Below are 21,069 nucleotides of genomic sequence, written 5' to 3'. Positions count from 1 at the left end.
GGCAGAAGAATCTACCTGGAAAGCAGTTCATGACAGTTCTTTGAAATGGAAAAGATATTTTTTGTTTAAAAACACATAAAAAGCAGCATTTAAATTTTTTTATTAAAAATTACATAATTAGTACTGCAAAGTAATGGATTCATCATAAATAGAATTATTGGTATATCACAAGATAAATTTAAAAAAAAAAACCTTTTCCAGAAAAAAAAAACAAGAGGGGTGGGGGGAAATAAAGGTTAAGTTTCAAGCATTTATAACAGTGACAACTGCTGCAAGGTTAAATAAGTTAGTTAACGTACGAAATGCACTGCACTTCAGGTGTGTTTGATTTTTCTTAAATGATTAAAGAAAATTTCCTTTTTCTGTGATTAAAATAAGTAAATATGGTTATTTCCTAATCAATTTAGGAATTGATCTCTGATCATCTCTGGCTTAAAATCTCTCTACCTCATTGTGTAAAATTCATCTGTTGTATCTACCGTTCTCCCAACTCCACTAATCACTTGGAGTTCTTTGACTTCCTCTCTTTGCAACTTGATTTTTCTCCAGTCCAACTTTCCTAACAGTGAGGTAATTTTAACGTTCACAACTAAAGCTGGCTTCCGTTTTCTAGTCACACCGACCCAGCTGGTCGAGATGCTGAGGCTTTTCCAATTACTAATGACCTAGCACAGATTGTTCATTTACCTACAAGAATACTTGACAATCCTAATCATACAGCCAATACGCTTGATCTTTTTCTCACAAACAACCCTTCTAAGTACAAGGTTGAAGTGAGAGGTCCTTTAGGCACTTCAGATCACAACTTGGTGTTTGTTTCTTCTCCAGTGGAACCTTTATCTCATGGCTATTCCCAACCTCGTATTGTTTGGCATTACAAGAATGCAAAATGGGATGACCTGCGAGACTTCTTTTCCTTGGTCGGATTACTGTTTCAAAACTTCTGATGTCAATGTTTGCTCAGATCGTGGCAGTGAAATTATTCTTGCAGGAATGGAATCCTTTATCCCACACTCCACTTTAAAATCTCGTCCTTTATCTAAACCTTGGTTTTCCAATAAATGTGCTAAGGCTGTCCAAGAGAAGAATGTTGCATATCGTAATTGGCTTCTTGCTAATTCTTCAGTTTCATTTTCTGCCTACACCAAATCTCGCAACAATTGTAAAGCAGTTATTAATCAGTCCAAACTAGAGTTTGAACAGGCTAAGAGTAGAAAACTTGCTTCTTGCCCTAATGGCAGCCGAGCATTCTGGTCTCTTGCCAAAGCTATTGGCCGCAACTTTTGCCCATCTCTGCTCCCACCTCTGTCCAAACCAGATGGTTCTGTTGTCACTTCAGCCAAGGATAAAGCTGACCTGCTAGCATTCCATTTTTCTTCCAGCTAATGTATTAATGATCTTGGTAAAACACCTCCCACCAATCCTAACACGCTCCATTCAATGCCTCCTGTGGTCTTCCGTCAAAAGGATATCAGAAGGATTTTGATGAATCTTGATGCTAGCTGTGCTCCGGAACTTACTCCTATTCTTTGCTGCCTTTTTTCACTTTCTTATTCCAAAGGTGTTTTTCCTTCTGCTTGGAAATTTGCTCATATCCAGCCAGTTCCTAAAAAGGGTGACAAATCCCTCCCATCCAATTATCGTCCCATTGCAATTACTTCTACTCTTTCTAAAGTAATGGAGAAATCAATTAACTGCCAACTCTTAAACTACCTAGAAACCTTCCGTCTGATCAACGATCGCCAGTATGGATTCCGTCAGTGTCGATCCACTGGTGATATTCTGGCTTATGTTACCCATTTATGGACTAATTCAATGGAAAGGTTCGGTGAAACACAAGTAGTTGCTCTTGACATCTCAAAGGCTTTTGATTGTGTTTGGCATAAAGGTCTTCTAAACAAGCTTCCATCTTATGGTTTGCCAACTGTTTTTAGTAATTGGTTATCCAGTTTTCTCTCTAATCGCTCACTGAGGGTGATGGTAGATGGATCTCTGTCTTCTAACTTCTCCACTAATGCCGGTGTCCCCCAAGGTTCAGTTCTTTCCCCCCACTCTTTTCCTCTTGTATATCAATGACCTTCTTCCATTGACTGGAAATCCTATCCATAGTTTTGCCGATGATAGCACATTGCATTCAACTTTCCATTTTGAGAAACCTTGTCCAGCTCAATCAGCTTCAAGTTCTCGAAAATCTGCTGCCAATTCCTTAAATGCCGATCTTCAGGTAATTCTCCAGTGGGGCAAAGACAACTTAGTTGATTTCAACCCTACTAAAACTCAATCTTGTCTTATATCTCGCAAAAAGGATTCTTCTGCTCCTATGCTTATCTTTAGTGACACTCCGATTTCTAGGCAAAATGATATATCTCTTTTGGGGATTACCCTGACTTCTAATCTCTTGGCACAAGCACATTACAAATATTGCTTCCTCTGCATCTAAAAAACTTGGTTTTCTCTTTCGCTCTCGGCGTTACTTTTCTTCCAAACAGCTGCTCACTCTGTATAAATCGCAAATCCGCCCTGCCATGGAATATTGTTCCCACATCTGGGGTGGTGCCCCCAAAACCTCTTTCAGGCTTCTTGATTCCATTCAGAAGAGGACAGTTAGGTTAATTAATGATTCATCTCTAACAGAGTCTCTCCACTCGCTTTCTCATAGACGCACTGTTTCTGCTGCATGCCTCTTCTACAGATACAGTAAACCCCCGCTATTCGCGGGGGTTACGTTCCTGAGAAATGTCGCGAATACCGGAAACGCGAATACTGAGTTATTGCTCCCATAGTAATAAAGGGGTTCCGTTCCAAAGTATGAAATATATAAGAAAAAGTAGTCTAAAATTTTGTCTATGTATGTATTATATGTATCTTCATAATATGACTATGTACATAGACAGTACATAGTGAAATGCAAGCATATGACATCTAAATAAAAATAAGAAAAAATTTAATATTAAACGTAATATTTATTAGAAATTTCAAACAAATCTTTCAAACCAGCGCCTTTGCTAGCTAAAAAACTTATCCTGCCAGTGCTATCACCAGTTTCGCTAGTGTTGATAAAGGAGTTTTGCCTTTTCACGAATAATGAGTGAACTTAATGGAATTTTATTTTGAGTTCGGTCTTGTATCCACCGATTTAAAGCTTTTTCCATTTTTTCTAATTTAACATCACGAGTTACAGAGCAAATTTTTGAAGCAATTAGCGCGTTTTCACGGACACTACGGCGGATTTTTTCTTCCGATTTCTTGATTGATCGTACCGTTGACTCATTGATTTTATAATGTTTTGCCACAGAGGAGACACTTTCACCATTCGAAATTTTATCTAATAACTCAGTTTTATTCGCTAATGTCATCACATTTCTCTTGTTATTCGTAGCCATATTTTTGTAGGGGTTAGAAAGAACTTGTCCACAATAAAGTCACTTTCTTCCGTTAACACTCGAAAAAGTCTGTTTTATACTGCAAAACGGTAGGTTTATCATTTTTTAAGCATATCAATTTATAAATTGATAAATTTATAAGCATATAAATTAAAAGCAAACGACGAAACCTTCCATGACAAGCGCATAACACATACTGAACAAGGATTAGCGAGAAACATCCACGCTCGCGATTTTGTCACCCCTCTCCCCCCACCCACTGAGCGCTGTTTTGACCGGGAAAGATAATTTTAGGCACGCCCATGTTTTTTTATGGCGAAAAATATTCACGGCGCTTTAAAATTCACATTTTTTAAGGTTTCATTTTATATTAAATCGGCGATCGCGAATACAGATACCGCGAATAGCGGGGGTTTACTGTACTTCCATGGGCACTGTTCTTCTGAATTGGCTTCTATAATTCCTGCTCTCTCTTTCAAAACTGTCCGAACACATGCTGCCACCAGCCAACATCCATTTACTGTCCAACTTCAAACCCACAGAACCAACTTTTCATCTTCCTCATTTATTCATTCAACTGCCGTTTTCTGGAACAACCTTCCTTCATACGTATTTCCTGAAAATTACAATCTACAGAAGTTCAAGTCCAATATCAACAAATATCTTCTTTCATCTTCTCAACCTCCAACCCAAGCACGGTACTAAGTACTATAGGTTCTAATACCTCTCGTGTTTGGGGTTCTCATAAAAAAAAAAAAAAAAAAAAAATTACAAAGATATTACAACTTTATAGAACACAACCTAACTTAGCCATTCAATTTAATTGCAACATAGTAGTTATTACTCTCCTCACATATACCCTTTTCTCTATATACATTTCTCTTTGAAAGTGACACCACATTTACAAGTCTTACATAACAATACACATGAAGTGTACATGGAGTGTCTAAAGCTAAGAAAAACTGCAGTATTATTACAGTCAATTCTATGATTTTTTTTACCCACAAATTTTAATAGCCAAATTTCTATTTATTCAATTTTAATTAAATTAGGAATGGCTCAACTATTTTTTTAAATGGCCCAAGTATAAAATTTAATGAAAATATGTCCACTGGGAATCAGGTTGTTACACGCAGGGAGATGGACAAACATGACTTGATCCTCGAGGTTGTCACATTCTCTCAGATATGCCAGACATGCTACCAGGGAATATAAAATGCTGACAGAACTGATATTCAGGTGACACTCAAGTAGACTCAATTTCGGCAAAATCCGGACGGACTGCGACAGCTACATCCTCTGTTTGCACCTTCACAATGGTGGGACTGTTAGTAATCCTGGGTATAGTCCCCATGCACAAGCACACTGTGGGGGACCACCCAGGTGTGAACCAACGTAAGCAGGGATCAAGGTGTTGCACCCAGACCACATGGAAGAATGCATTTTTGGTGTTCGGCCGCTAGTTAGTACACCACACCTATTGGTAACTCTATAAGAAGCTTCCAGATCAGCTAGTGTATAATCTTGCTACCTCTACTCTGCCGGATAGTGACTGGAGGGAATCTGAGTTGTATGTGTGTGGGGGGGGCATTGTCGAGGCCATGTTATGTCAAGGATCTGGGTATATTCTTATGGTGTGTACGCCATATTCAAAAATTCCATTTCTTCATACAGCATGTCCCCCACTTTTTCTTACTATTGAATACACCATGAATTGTCAAAATAATAGAGCCAGCTTAATCTGCAAAAAGATCTAAACCTCCCAAACACTTCCTGGTTCATTTCACAAATATGCATGGTCTCAGTTCTAATCTCAATGATGTCCATTTACACTTAGTTTGCCAAACCCCATGTACTTTTTCTGACATAATCTCAGTTAACAGTTGATTCAACCACCGCTCATCTCAGTTGCCCAAATTATTCATTGTATGATTCCTTTTGCCTCAAAGGTGGTACACTTGTGCATATAATCTTCTCTGGCTAAAATCTCTCTACCTCATTCTGTCAAATTCATCTGTTGTCTCTACCATTCTCCCAACTCCACTATAATCACTTGGAGCTTTTTGACTTCTTCTCTTTGCAATTTGACTAAAAGAATACCAGACAATCCTAACCATACAGACAACATGCTTGATCTATTTCTCACAAACAGCCCTTTTAAGTACATGGTCAAAGTGAGTGGTCCTTTAGGCACCTCAGATCACAACTTGGTGATTATTTCTTTGGATTATCTCCAATGGCACCTTTATCTCATGGCTGTTCCCAACTTGATGTCTGGCATTACAAGAATGCAAAGTGGGATGACTTGTAAGATTTTTTTTTTTTTTTCTTGGTCAGATTACTGTTTCAAAACTTCTGATGTAAACGTTTGCTCAGATTGTTGGTGAAATTATTCTTATAGGAATGGAATCCTTTATTCCACACTCCACTTTAAAAAAAAAAAAAAAAAAAATCTCATCCTTTATCTAAACCAGGCCTGGGCAAACTTTTTGGCTGAAGGGCCACATTAGGAATTCAAAAAGGCAGGCCACACGTAAAATACCATATTTAGATATTATTTGTTATCATGAAGAAGAAATATAACATAAAAAAATTATTATCTAAAAACCCAGAATTTAATGAGATGAATGGAACTGTTTTACATCTTTTAACATTTTTTAAATTTCTGGTGTTAATTTTGTAGTTGAGATTCTTAAAAGTGCTTGTAAATGTTCGTTCACATATGTAGGTTGATCCAAAAATAACCAACATTTTTCGGGCAAAATCTTTAAGTTCGTTGACTTTGTACGAATTAAGAGTATTGTAAAATTTACAGATTTCCTCACGACGGTGCAATTCCCTTAAATCGGTATCACACTGCAGATTTATAATCTGAAGTTGTAGTCTCAGTGCACTATCAATTTCTATTGAAAATGGGTCATGCACTATTGCCAAACTTGTCTAAATTTTTCGGATGTCGCCAAAACTTCGTGAAAGGTCGTCATTCAGCACTTTGATAATTTCACAATATTTTTCCAATTTATTTTCTGGAATCTTCAGCAACTTCATGGTTGGAAAGTGGTCTACCTTGTCAATCAATAAATGTCGAAGGAACAACTGGAGTTTTAATTGAAATCCATTCAAACTTTTTACCATATCATGGGTGTATAAATTTTTCCCTTGTAACACGGTGTTGAAAGTATTTAAGTGTCACAATGTCCAGGGTAAACGCAAAATCACAAATCCAGTTATTATCAGTTAATTTGGGAAAGTCCATAATATTTTTCAGTTTTAAAAATAGAATGTCATCTTTAAGATCCCTATAAATTTTTCCCTTGTAACATGGTGTTGAAAGTATTTAAGTGTATAAATTCTTCAACTTCTCAAATGTCCACTACCAATTCCTTAAATGCCAATCTCCAGTGGGGCAAAGACAACTTAGTTGATTTCAATCCTTCTAAAACTCAGTCTTTTCTTATATCTCACAAAAAGGATTCTTCTGCTCCTATCTTTGGTGACACTGATTTCTAGGCAAGTTGATATTTCTTTTGACTTCTAATCTCTCTTGGCACAAGCACATTACATATTGCTTCCTCTGCATCTAAAAAAAAAAAAGTTTTTCCCCCCCTCTCTTTGTTACTTTTCTTCCATACAACTGTTCACTCTGTACAAATCGCAAATCCACCCTACCATGGAATATTGTTCTCACATCTGGGAGGGTCCCCCAAAACCTTTCTCATGCTTCTAGATTCCATTCAGAAGAGGGTAGTTAGGTTAATTAATGACTCATCTCCAAGTCTCTCCACTCATTGTCTCAGACAGTACTGTTTCTGCTGCATGACTTTTCTACAGATACTTCCATGGGCACTGTTCTTCTGAATTGGCTTCTATAGTTCCCGCTCTTTCAAAACAGTCTGAACACGTGCTGCCACCAGCCAACATCCATTTACTGTCTAACTTCAAACTCACAAAACCAGCTTTTCATCTTCCTCGTTTATTCACTCAACTGCCATTTTCTGTAACAACCTACCTTCATACGTATTTCCTGAAAATTACAGTCCACAGAAGTTCAAGTCTAATGTCAACAAATATCTTTTCTCATCTTCTCAACCTCCAACCCAAGCACGGTACTAAGTACTATAGGTTCTAATATCTCTCGTGTTTGGGGCTTTCAGAAGAAAAAAAAAAAAAAACGAAGATAATAGGTGCACATGCATGTGAAACGGCCTAAAATGAATTAAATCTTCCAATATATGGAGTCAGTCTTTTTTAAAAACAATGACTTCGTTTATGATGGTGGATCTAGTTTTTCCTTCCATGCAGAAGGAAAAACACTAGTGGTATAGGAGACTAAAAGGTAACAGGAGCAAGCTCTGGAGCACAAGTGGAGAAATGGTATAAAGGCTTAGATAATTCACAAAACAGCTTTCCTTGAGGTATTTTCTAACAACTTCCTGTTGGAAGATTACAACACAGTGGAACGTGTCCAATATGATAGGAGACAAATTCCCAAGATTGCTGACAGAAGTCGGAGGAAAGTAGGATGCTAATAAATTGCTTTCTTTCAATGAAGATGCATTAGAACTATCATATCAGGTTGTAATGGAGGTGGAACAAAGTTGCAGATAGCTGTTTTGCCACAGGCCAGATAGCTCACCTACCACTTTTACAAGGATTGTTTTCTATTCGTAGCAGAGTTTGAATTGATAACTTTTTCTACTACTGTAATAAGATTCAGTGTAGGTATTTTACTGGTAATGCAAAGGTTTCAAAAGGATTTTATCCCTACAAGAATAATTTCAGACAACCAAAGCAAATATTGATCAGGATCAAAAGATTTAAACAGTCAATCCAAGGAAAAGAGGATCGGAACCCAAAGAGAGAGAGGCTCCAACTGAGAACAGCATTACAAGTTGTGATCAGGAGGCTAGTAACATTAACTCTTCAATTTGGAAGAGTATTAAGCATGTCATTAGGAATATCTGGTAAACAAGTTGTGCAAAGGCCATTAGTAATTCAAGAAGCCTATACCAACAAGGTCAATGCAACTAGAAAATGAGCTGGAGTTGAGATCATTAAAATCATCAATGAGATTTGCTCCACTGATTGGAGAAAGTAAAAAAAAAAGTTTTGGGTTATCTGTATAGTTAGGAAAGCAGTATTATAAGCAACAGATGAATCTGACAGAATTGGGTAAAGAATTTAATCTAGAAGAGATTCCAGAGATGCTCTGAAATTAATATTAGAGTAGACATATGGACAAGTACCTTTTCTTTTTTTGAAGGGGGGTAACGGTTAAAGTGATGGCCAGCTTAGAGTCAGCCTTTAACAGAGAATTCCTATCAGAAGATCCTTTTATCAATTCCAAATAATTATGATATACAGAAATTTAAGTGCAATGTCCAAAAGCATCTTTGCCTTCTCATTCTTTAACCCATGCACATTACTACAGGTTTTAATACCTTTAGTGTTTGGGGCTTCACAGAAGGGAAGGAGGGGGGGGGGGGAGGTAGTGGCAGAGCAATGTATTCATTGCACTAAAAGAAGCACAGGCAGAAGTAGAGGAAATATTTGTTTCCTCAACAAAAATGATTTATCTGGTATATATGCAAATTATTTTCTTGCCAAGGTGTTGAGGAGAGGAATTTGCAATTCTAAATAGAGAATACAGCAAGGTCCCGTGAGTGATCTGGGCTTTCAGAAGCCAAAACTGAAGAATTTCTTTGGAATTCAAATACAGAAGATTGAGTTAGCAACCTCCAAGTGAATAAAAAGATAGTCACAAGAAAGGAACAACACATTTTATTAAATTTTTTAAAAATTCTCAGATAATCCTACATGTGTTGGAGAATAAGGTTAAAAAGGGGGGGGCTTAATATTTTAAAGACTATGAATTTTAATTTTACAAATTTCAAAGTCCCACAAAATGCTAGTCAGGGCCCACAACTACCAAGAACTCACCATTAGGTGCCCACCCATGTTTGGTAAATTCATTCATGAATGGGTTAAGGATTACTAACTACACTGAGTGATTACTGAATTATGACCACCTACCTAATACTTCATAGGTCCTCCTTTTGCCCTCAGTATAGCAGCTATCCGACATGGCATTGATTCAACAAGATGTTGGAAGCTTTCAGGAGGCATGGCCAACCAAGCTGTGTGTAATGCAGGTGATTGGTGTATTCAGACACCCGATATGCTTTTGCACAGTGTCCCACAAGAGCTCTATGGGATTGATATCCGGGGGAGTTCAGAGGCCAATCGATATGCTGTTAGTCAGAACTGTGTTCCTCAAACCATTCCTGCACAAGTGCCCGATGGCTCCGAGCATAGTCATCTTGGAAGACACCATCGCCATCAGGAAAAAGTGTAACATAACGGGGTGTACACAGTCAGCAAGCAGTTGACAATAGTGGAGACCACTTATACATTGTTCCACATGCACTAGGAGTTCAAGTTCCTGCCAGTGAAACATGCCCCACACCATACAACTGCTTGCCATGCATGATAGATCAAGAGCCTCATGTTGTTGACGCCAAATCCATACACAACCATCCACGGTGTGGAGTAAATAACGTGACTCATCCAACCAATACAATTTCTTCCAGTCTTCTAACGTCCAACTTGCATGCTCTTTGCACCAGGCAAGTCTTATGCCAATGAACCTTGGTTAGGAGAAGATGCCATAGGGGTCATCTGCTGGTATAGCTCATACGTGCGACACAGTCATGCCAGATATTGTTCTGGGTTGGCCCACGTTGTATTGGGTAGTCAACTCTTCAACAGTGTTGAACCTGTACGAGTTGTCAGACCCGCCACTCACCTCTAACATCAACTTTTTGCTGACCTTTGCAGTTTTGCCATCAGGTCATTGTTTGACCATATCGATGCCAGTCCTGGTACACTTTAACAACAGCAGCTCTCTAACACCATTTGGGAAATCGAGGCACTGGCTCGTCGAGCACCCACAATCTATCCTTTATCAGTCTGATAAATCCTTCCTTTTACCCCTCATGCTCTGAATTTTACTACCTACTGAACCACTGACACCTTATCTATGCTACATAGGTCGACTAACTCTGCACTCTCGTACCTCATATGATCAATGGATTGCATTCAATTTTCATAGAGGTGGTCATAATTCGGTGATCACTATGTACACTTGATGTTTAAGGAAAACAATTGTTAATTCTCAAAATACTTTTGTTTTGAAGGATTCTATTTTTTTGGAATCCTTTTTCCACTTGAAGGGCACAAGGTAGCTTTCCTGAATAGTAATAATAAAAAAATAATAAATTACTGCTTGAAAACAAATGCACACGAAATGCTCTATTTTTCTTATTTTATGCATAGGATATTTGTTTACTATTATGGATTTAAAAAAAAAAAAATTTTTACTTGAAGATTAATATGTGAATAATGGAACTTTTTCATCGAAGGTTCAGGCTTCTGATTGTTACTGCCTACAAACAAAAGAGAATTAGGTGCAACAAGTTATTTAGCCCTTTTACGAGGCAAATTAGAGAATTTGAAAGTTAAAAAACTATTGCACCCAAAGTTAACATTCTTGTGTATATAAAAAAAAATAATAATAAATAAATTCCTCTATATGTGTATTTGACCCGGTTTAATCAACATCTCCATTTCAGCTTGGGTAAATCCATGCCATTTGGAATCTCATTAAAAGGATATAATCTTGTATGCAAATTTTCAAAACTGTCATACATAAAAATGGCCATTACTTGTCAACACAGTTGATGGCACTCAAAAAAATCTGTACATAGAACTTTTTTTATATTGCATTTAAAGGATCTTCAAATGTATATATACTTGCATTAACACCTTTACCTTTGGTCACCTACATTAAAAAAAAAAAAAAAATTGCAGGTGCTTAATTTAATTAAACTGACACAGGAAGTGATAAATTTTAATATAAAAAAAAAACCAACAATCTAAATGAACACTTTCATTACCTGATTAAAAACCATGAGTAGTCTTACATTTTTCTGACTGAATGGATCTGCATCCAATCTTTTTTAGGTACATCTGAATATTTTAAGTTACAACTGCTGAGTGGTGGGAGGCAAAAGTTACAGTGGTAAAAAAAGTGCCAACCTTTCTTTTATCTTTATACCTGTAGAAGATGCCACTTTAAACATCTCTCCCTCCTTGCTTTGCTTAATGCAAGTGTGAAAAAACATTTGCCAGGGCTGTTACATAAAGTGCAATGAACATTTTAGACTTGTATTATAAGTTTTGTTATGCATACAGATACTGCTCGAGGTATTTGTGAAAACTTGTTGATTTAGTTTTGATGTAAACTCTCTTACTTTCAAAAAATGAGCAAATAAATGCTCAAGCCTATTTATATTTAATACAATATAGACACGGTAGTACCTGCACCCATGTTTCATTCTACATGGCAAAGCAGGGAAGGAAGTCTCATGAAGAAAGGCACCGATCGTGTAAGACAATCACCAAGCTACCTTATTAAGTAACATTTCTCCAAAAAGAGAAGATTCCTTTCATAAGCCTTAGCATCTTTTCTCTGCCATAATATAAAACATAGATGTAAGTCTTAGTTATCAATGCTCTTTGTGGACTAATGTTATTAGTGGAGTTCTCTAGGGTTCAGTGCTGGACCCATTGTTTTCAATATTTATCAATGAAGTTATATCAGACTTAATGTTCAAGTTTACAGATGATGCAAAAGTTGGCAGGGTGGTTAACAACTGTCATCAAGGTGAGCTAATGCAACAAGATCTAGGAAAATTGGGTCAATGAACTGAGAAACAGCAGTTGAACATTGACAAATGCAAGGTACTGCAAATGGGTAGCAGTAAGTTGAATGTTAATGGCATTCTTCCACTTGCTGAGACTACACACAAGGAGACATAAATTCAAGTTGAAGGATGGTTGCAGGATAGTTGTGTGGAAGTTTGCCTTCAGCCAGCAGGTGGTTGATTGTTGGAAGAGGCTTCCATCTGTTGTAGAAGTGGATGGGCTGAATAAATTCAAGGAAGAACTAGACTAATTCTTGGAAGGTATGGATGGGTGAACTGTATAATTTTTTTTTTTTTTTTTTTTTTTTTTACATGCTATAGAAGCTTGCTTTCTTGTTTCATTTACCATTACTACTTTATTTGAAAAAACCAGGTATGAAAGAACGAAATATTTCAAATAATCTCCGAAAAATGGACTACACACATTTCTTACAACTATTGGTATTCAAAAATATATAGTTCACAAGAATTCATCTGTACCATTATGTAAATGGCATATTATTTATGTCCATATTCGCTTGCTGGATCAGATTTAGGATTATGAATTCGATATTGCCCGTTAATATTACCTAAAGATGTCAGTCGTCTGTGTATAGTCCCCAATTTGGCCTTGAACAATTTCTTGTGTAGTTACGTGTGCACCACACGATGAACGTTGTATGCAGGCTGTTTTTATTTTCATCAAATTTTGCAGTTACTATTTCTTCCTCTCCAAAAATTATATATTCAATATACCACTAATACTATAACGTGAATTTTGGCATTGCACTATTTCCTATCAATTTTTAAATGAATGTTAACAGACCAAATATCGATACTAGCTTCACTGTTTACTGATGAAACAACCGTTGAAGTTATACAATATATTTGAAGTATAAAGGGGGGAAAAATTATTTTCTTCAATTCATTGTCTTAGGAGTTTGAATTTTTGCCCTTTCTTTCGAGCACGTACCTTTCAAACAAAGTAAACAAGGCGCATCTGAAGAAAAAAACTGAAACCACAAAAATTCTATAGTTAATGTCTGCAGTGATTGACACCACTAATTATTTTCCATGTTGTGCTTCAGTCGTGTTAAAAAAAAATAAAAAATAAAAAAAAAACCTCCTGTTAATCGTTACTTACATAACGTTATTACTTACTTTTACACTTCAAATATTAGCAAAGACAAGCTCCGAACATGCTTTTTAAAAGCAAAAAATAAGATTGCCGACTCAGTTTTTTTTTTTAATGCTTTCGCCTTTTCTCCAAAGTGGAAAGATAAAATGTAAGTTTTCTACTACACGTAAACTAGTAAAACTATATTAGTAAAACTTCTATTTAAGAAAATAATTCAGCATGGTTAACATGCTCCCCACCCCCAGAAAATGACATCCAAGTTTGAGAGTTAGTCAACTTTAATGAAAATACAGTAAACAGCTTCGAAATTACTTACTGATATAGAAAGAGAGGCTACTTAAATGAGATTCTAGTTGAAATCGTCACAAAAACTGAAACGATAAGATATTCACTCGTAGAAGACTTCAGACACTTTCAAACATACAACAATTGATGCGGTAGTTTTCGTAAAGACTGCAGAGTGGTCAGTGATAAAAGGAGATCGTGTCTGGATGTGAGGATAGTGATTGGTTGAACTCGTCTTATTCGTAGTAATCATTGGTTTAGGAATATGAGTTCTGGCCAGGTTCTGTCTACCCATAATACTGTGCATTAACAAACTCCAACCACACTACCGCCACCAGTAATTTATCGAGTTTTCATTCAATATAAGCTTAGTAATTCTAAGTATTCCGAAATTTAGATAATCTAGTTAAAATGTCATATAGGAATAATGATTGTAGAATATATGTTGGTAACCTTCCACCAGATATTCGTACGAAAGATATTGAAGATTTATTTTACAAATTTGGTAAAATCAGTTTCATCGATTTAAAGAACCGAAGAGGACCGCCATTTGCCTTTGTTGAATTTGAGGATCCGAGGTAGTTATAATGCAAATTTGATTAATATTGTCCTTAAAGACTCATCATAATTACAGTGTATATATATTTTTGAAGTCTATCTTTAGCTTCTGGATGAAAATTTAGTTTTTGTTAGCCTGAACAAGCAAGCCTAATTTTTGTTTACAGAATGTAATTTGATCATTACCAAATTATTGAAAATTTCATGTATTGCGAGTTTGACTATTCACGTATATCCCGAAATCTTAAAAAAAAAAATTGAAAGCATTCTTTTGTTATTGTCGGGATTTCAGTATATAAAATTTCGATTATCTAAATTTCATGCTTAATCCTAGCTGTAGACCTACTTTCTTTCAGAATGGCCATATAAATTTTAAAAATGTATGTACAATTATTAGTTGATTATTGATGTAAGGTGGGGGATGCATGTAAAACATTCAGAACAAAATGCAAGATTCTAAGATTTCTCTCTGATTACATTAAACTTTGTTTATACTCTTGAGAAGTAACCTCGTTTTTCCGTAGCCCAAACGACTCGCGTCATAACAGGACCGTATTAGAGTTGGGCGCTGATTTTGATGTTGACACCAGTAAAAGTTGGCATGCAAAAAAAAAGAAAAAAACATTCTGGCGAACAACTGCAGTTGCATAATCATTAATATCACACTGTGCTTTATTGTTATTATTAGCCATATGGTGCAAGGAAGCCTGAAGGTTTTGCTGCACCAGCCAAAAAAAAAAAAAAAATTCTGAGTTACCCTGAGAGAGAACAAACAAGAGTAAGAAGTAGAAAGGAATCACCAAGGGATGAGAAGAATGATGATATCTAGCTCAGCTGATGTTGGTTTGCTTCCTTCAACCCGTGTACTCCAGACTAAATCGCATACTAGATCACCACATTGCTACTTTTTCATAGATGTCATTACCTCTACGCATACTTCTCTATGCAAAGCCCGCGAAAATAGTGTTCCGCAGTCTATTTAATTATTAGTCTATGCCAGTATATTAATAACTGAAAAAACAATTATGTTAAATATTATAATGATACAAAAGTGGTGTACACTGCAATATGCAAAATTTATTTATTATTATTTTTTTTAAATTATTGATTACGTTTCGTGGAACACTTTGTTCACATCTCATGGAACACAGTTTGAGAAACGCTACACTACGTGAAGCCTCTGCTGGCACCTTACAATCCTCACCTGACTAAATCTTTGATTTTCTCCAGTCTGCTGCCCATATGGGTATTTCAGGGTGGGTTTCTACAGTCACTGGCCCTCCTTCATGTGACGTTTCACTAGATGCATTGTTCTTATCATGCTCCTATCACTGTAGACATTCTTTTGCCAGATGGAATTTTCTGGTGATGGCCTTCATAATTTTCATTCAGACACTATTGCTTCTATGTCTAGATGCCACTGACCTAGAAACCTCCCAGGTGGGCATGTTTTTTTTTTTTTTTTTTATGTAAACCCCAAACACAAGAGGAATTAGAACCTATAGTGCTTAGTACCGTGCTTGGGTTGGAGGTTGAGAAGATATTTGTTGGTATTGGACTTTAACTTCTGCAGACTGTAATTTTCAGGAAATACATATGAAGGAAGGTTGGTCCGGAAAAAGGCAGTTGAATGAATAAATGAGGAAGATGAAAAGTTGGTTCTGTGAGTTTGAAGTTGGACAGTAAATGAATGTTGGCTGGTGGCTGCACATGTTCGGACTGTTTTGAAAGAGAGAGTGGGAATTATAGAAGCCACTTCAGAAGAACAGTGCCCACGGAAATATCTGTACAAGAGGCATGCAGCAGAAACAGTACTTCTATGAGACAGTGAGTGGAGAGACACTGTTAGAGATGAATCAATAATTAACCTAACTGCACTCTCTTGAATGGAATCAAGAAGCCAGAAAGGTTTTGGGGGCACCACCCCAGATGTGGGAACAATATTCCATTGTAGGGTGGATTTGCGATTTTTACAGGGTGAGCAGCTGTTTGGAAGAAAAGTAACGCTGAGAGCGAAAGAGAAAACCAACTTTTTTTTTAGATGCAGAGGAAGCAATATTTGTAATGTGCTTGTGCCAAGAGAGATTAGAAGTCAGGGTAATCCCCAAGAGAGATATCATTTTGCCTAGAAATCTGAGTGTCACCAAAGATAAGCATAGGAGCAGAAGAATCCTTTTTACGAGATATAAGACATAGAAGTTTTAGACTGAGTTTTAGAAGGATTGAAATCAACTAAGTTGTCTCTGCCCCATTGGAGAATTACCTGAAGATCCGCATTTAAGGAATTGGTGGCAGATTTTCGAGAAGTTGAAGCTGATTGAGCATGGCAAGGTTTCTCAAAGTGGAATGCAATGTGCTATCGTCAGCAAAACTATGGATAGGATTTCCAGTCAATGGAAGAAGGACATTAATATACAAGAGGAAAAGAGTGGGGGAAAGAACTGAACCTTGGGGACATCGGCATTAGTGGAGAAGTTAGAAGACAGAGCCATCACCCGCAGTGAGCGATCAAAGAGAAAACTGGATAACTGATTACAAAAACAAATGGCAAACCATAAGATGAAAGTTTGTTTAGAAGATCTTTATGCCAAACACAGTCGAAAGCCTTTGAGATGTCAAGAGCAACTACTTGTGTTTCACCGAACCTTTCCATTGAATTAGTCCATAAATGGGTAACATAAGCCATAATATCACCAGTGGATCGACACTGACAGAATCCATACTGGCGATCATTGATCAGATGGAAGGTTTCTAGGTAGTTTAAGAGTTGGTGGTTAAAGGATTTCTCCATTACTTTAGAAAGAGTAAAAGTGATTGCAATGAGACGATAATTGGATGGGAGAGATTTTTCACCCTTTTTAGGAACTAGCTAGATATGAGCAAATTTCCAAGCAGAAGGAAAAACACCTTTGGAATAAGAAAGTGAAAAAAGGCTGCAAAAAATAGGAGTGAGTTCAGGAGCATAGATATTGAGAACAAGTGGAGAAATACCATCGGGACCTGGAGCTTTCTTAGCATCAAGATTCTTCAAAATCCTTTTGACAGAGGACCATAGGAAACATTGAATGGAGCGTGTTGGGAATGGATGGAGGTGTTTTACTGAGATCATTAATACATGAGTTGGAAGAAAAATGGGATGCTAGCAGATCAGCTTTATTCTTGGCTGAAGTGACAACAGAACTATCTGGTTTTGACAGAGGTGGGAGCAGAGATGGGCAAAATTTGCAGCCAATAGCTTTGGCAAAAGACCAGAATGCTCAGCTACCATTAGTGCAAAAAGCAAGTTTTCTACTCAGCCTGTTCGAACTCTAGTTTGGACTGATTAATAACTGCTTTACAATTGTTGTGAGCTTTGGTGTAGGCAGAAAATGAAGCTGAAGAATTAGAAACAAGCCAATTACAATATGCAACGTTCTTCTCTTGAACAGCCTTAGCACATTTATTGGAAAACCAAGGTTTAGATAAAGGACGAGATTTTAAAGAGGAGTGTGGGATAAAGGATTACATTCCTGCAAGGATAATTTCACTGACACTATCTGAGCAAATGTTGAAACAGTAATCCGACCAAGGAAGAGAAGAAAAGAAATCTTGCAGGCATCCCATTTTGCATTCATGTAATGCCGAACAACACGAGGTTGGGAATAGCTATGAGATAGAGGTTCCATTGGAGAAGAGACAATCACCAAGTTGTGATCAGAAGTGCCTAAAGGACCCCTCACTTCAACCGTGTACTTAAAAGGGTTGTTTGTGAGAAAAAGATCAAGTGTGTTGGCTGTATGATTAGGATTTTCCAGTATTCTTGTAGGTAAATGAACAATCTGTGCAAGGTTATTAGTAATTGCAAAAGCCTCAGCATCTCGACCAGCTGGGTCGGTGTGACTAGAAAACGGAAGCCAGCTGGAGTTGTGAACATTAAAATCACCAAGGAAAATTACCTCACTGTTAGGAAAGTTGGACTGGAGAAAGCCAAGTGTCAAAGAGCAAGTGATTAGTGGAGTTTGGAGAACAGTAGGGAAAACAGATGAATTTGACACAGAGGTAGAGAGATTTTAAGCCAGAGAAGATCGAAAAGAGGAGATTCCGAATTACCAAGTCTCTGACAGGGAATATCAGAACGGACATATGCACAAGTACTACCTTTGAGGCGAAAGGAATCATACAGCGAATAATTTGGGCATCTGAGATGAGCAGTAGTTGAATCAACCGATAGCTGAGATTCTGTCAGAAAAAGTACATGGGGTTTCGCAGACCAAGTGGAAATGGTCATCATTGTGATTAGAATTGAGACCACGTATATTTGTGAACTGAATTAGGAAGTGTGTGGGAGATTTAAATCTTTTGACAATTCATGGCGTATTCAATAGTAAGAAAAAGTGGGTGGGACATGATGTATGAAGTAATGATTTTGCATATGGCGTACACATGGTAAGAATATACTCAGATCCTTGACATAATATGGCCTTGACGATGCCTCCCGCACACGCACACACATATACACACTACTTGGACTCCCTCCAGTCACTATCTGGCAGAGTAGAGGTAGCAAGATTATACACTAGCTGATCCAGAAGCCTCCTAGAGTTACAATAGGTTCTGTCCGGTGCACTAACTAGCGGCTGGCCTGTGAACACCATTTTAGAGCTATACCCTCAAAATGTAAGGAATAATGGATCTCGCCACAATGTTCATCATAACCTTTGATAACCTCAAAGGTCATCAGTCATACTGCGTGATGGAAGAGATGGGCAAGGATTGACCAGAACTTAGCTCTAGAGACTAAACATGGCTTCCACCATTTTCAAGCCTCCGGTAAGCAAAGTGGTGGTATTACACCTGTTGATGTGAGTCATCTACCGCCTAGTACTGCCTGGTAACATAGAGGGGTGGCATTCCTCCATGTAGTGTGGGCACCACACCCCGACCCCTGCTTATGTTGGTTCACACCTGATGGTTACCCACCATGTACTTGTGCATGGAGGTTATACCCAGGATTACTAACAGTCCCACCATCGTGAAGGTGCAAGCAGATGATTTGTCTGTCACATACCGTCCGTACTTCACCGAAATTGGGTCCACTTGACTTGCTTGTCACCCGAATATCAGTTCCATCAGCGTTTGAGACTCTCAGGCAGCAAGTACAGCTTGTCTGGCATATCTGAGAGAATGTCTGTGACAACCTCGAGAACCATTGCTGATGGCAGTTTGTTGTGGGGTATATTCTTTCTGTTTTTTGTTGTTTAGATTTTCCATGTTGTGAGTCCTTGTAAAGATATTACTTCAAGGCGTTGTCATTTCTTGCCTAAGTATCCATGACCACATTTTACTCTACTTGCTGACTTGAAAGTTCCAGTAGTGGGTATGCTGCTGACCCTGAAGAGGAGAGGGGGGGCAAAATTATTGGTGTCTTATGTGAAATTTGTTGAGCTTATAGTGTATTCAAAGAATAGCATAAGGAAGTGTCATTTCTGCTGAATGCAAAGAGTGATAGATGTTTATTCTTAAGCTAATACAGTAAAAAACTAAATCTGTGAATCTGCCATCCTTGGAGATTAGACTTGCTGGGATTTTAAAAGTTTGCAGATTTTAGCAAGGTATACCTTAGTGGTTAATCTTGTTTAGAAGAGCATATATCAATAAATATTAAGCACAGTGCACAATTAACTGAACTTATTTACATCTGTAAACATTTATGATCGGCTTATTTTATTTTTTATTTTTATTTTTTTTTTTTTTTGCAGTGAAGCACAACTTAAACTGTATGGATAATAAAAGTAAAAAAGTAAAGTGCAGCCATTATCAACCCACTGCAGGGTGGAAGCCTCCTCAACAATTCATGCTGAGGGAAATGGACCGTAATCTGCCACGCTGGTCCAGTGCGGGTTGGCAGATCGACCGTATTCAGCAGTCAGGGGCTTGAACCCCGGTCTACTCAAAGAGCGTGTGCTACTGCACTCCCGCTCCTGCCCACTCGGCTACGGAGGCCGTTTACTGTATGGATAATACAGGGTCTTAATTTGCAGAGCAGAACAAGCGTTCTTTGTAGGAAGTTGCCCATATCACAATACTTTCTGCAGACAGCTTTATCTATATTACAACTTTTAAAACTGATTTCATATACCACATCACGGCGCACAAAAACAACTTTTTTTTTTGTGATTGTTTTGTGCATGTTGTTACCAGAGACTACCTGCTAATATAATGAGAGAATAGTTAGTCCTGAAATAAGCTATTATAGCAGCCTTGTCCTTTAAAAAAATGGCTAAATTAACCTTTTGGAGAAGCCATCTCTTTGAAAGTAGGTAATACCAGGGCAAATTTGTTCTGCTGTGATAATTAAGACCATTGCCTTATATGTGCAGTTTAAATCCTGCTGGCTGCAGAAACAGATTAAAGGAATAATGGGCCTGCAAACATCTTATAAATAAAGAAATGTCACTTTTTTTTTTTTTTGCATGGTTTCTTAAAAAGTAATGATCGTTGATACAAATGCAAGAGATAGTAATTCATGCAGTCTTTTGTTTTTAAAAGAGGATTTCAACATTAAGAAATTTGGTGTTATAAAATAGAATGCACAATTATTATTTTTTTTTTTTTTTTTAGTAAGTGGCAATTTAGTACCTAAATTGAAATCAAAGATAGCTTCTCAATTTGGAAAATTGTATGGTAGTTGCCAAGAAATTGTATATTTTAAACAAGAAAAGATTATATTCTTTTTTTTTCTTTTTTTTTTATGTTTTAACAGCAGTTGAGGTTGAAACGAAAATTGAACTTTAAAGAGCTGGTTGAAATTGTGAACAACATTTTGAAAAACAAAACAAGAAATTTAAATATTTATCTTATGGTCTGCAGACAACTTCTTTCCTCTAAATGTAACATTTCTGACTCCAAGGAAGAATAAAAGTGGAATGACAGTATAGGCGGGCCTCGATTAATTCATCCCGCGAACGCATCGTGCAAAATG

The 21,069-nt window shown here is 37.2% G+C and overlaps 2 protein-coding genes across 2 annotated transcripts in view; one reads left to right on the top strand and one right to left on the bottom strand.

The window, feature by feature from the left end:
- The window catches only part of LOC150074934 (dynein light chain 1, cytoplasmic), a 35,063-nt gene extending 21,346 nt beyond the window's left edge, over nt 1-13,717 (bottom strand). The window contains exon 1 of the mRNA XM_090389371.1: nt 13,582-13,717. The gene's annotated coding sequence lies outside the window, so the exon portion shown is untranslated. The remainder of the gene's footprint in view (nt 1-13,581) is intronic.
- Nucleotides 13,718-13,954: 237 nt separating this feature from the next.
- Nucleotides 13,955-21,069, top strand: part of LOC150074933 (serine/arginine-rich splicing factor 1A-like) — a 39,793-nt gene continuing 32,678 nt past the window's right edge. Inside the window, exon 1 of the mRNA XM_090389332.1 lies at nt 13,955-14,128. Within this exon, the coding sequence (XP_090245458.1) occupies nt 13,962-14,128 (167 nt within the window). The 5' untranslated portion in view covers nt 13,955-13,961. The remainder of the gene's footprint in view (nt 14,129-21,069) is intronic.

Source organism: Mastigoproctus giganteus, unplaced genomic scaffold (assembly GCF_048544385.1).
Source record: "Mastigoproctus giganteus isolate SK-2022 unplaced genomic scaffold, ASM4854438v1 scaffold_15, whole genome shotgun sequence".
In the NCBI taxonomy this organism is placed as follows: domain Eukaryota; kingdom Metazoa; phylum Arthropoda; class Arachnida; order Uropygi; family Thelyphonidae; genus Mastigoproctus; species Mastigoproctus giganteus.
The sequence above is the reverse complement of the archived record's forward strand: the minus strand, read 5'-3'. Positions and strand labels throughout refer to the sequence as shown.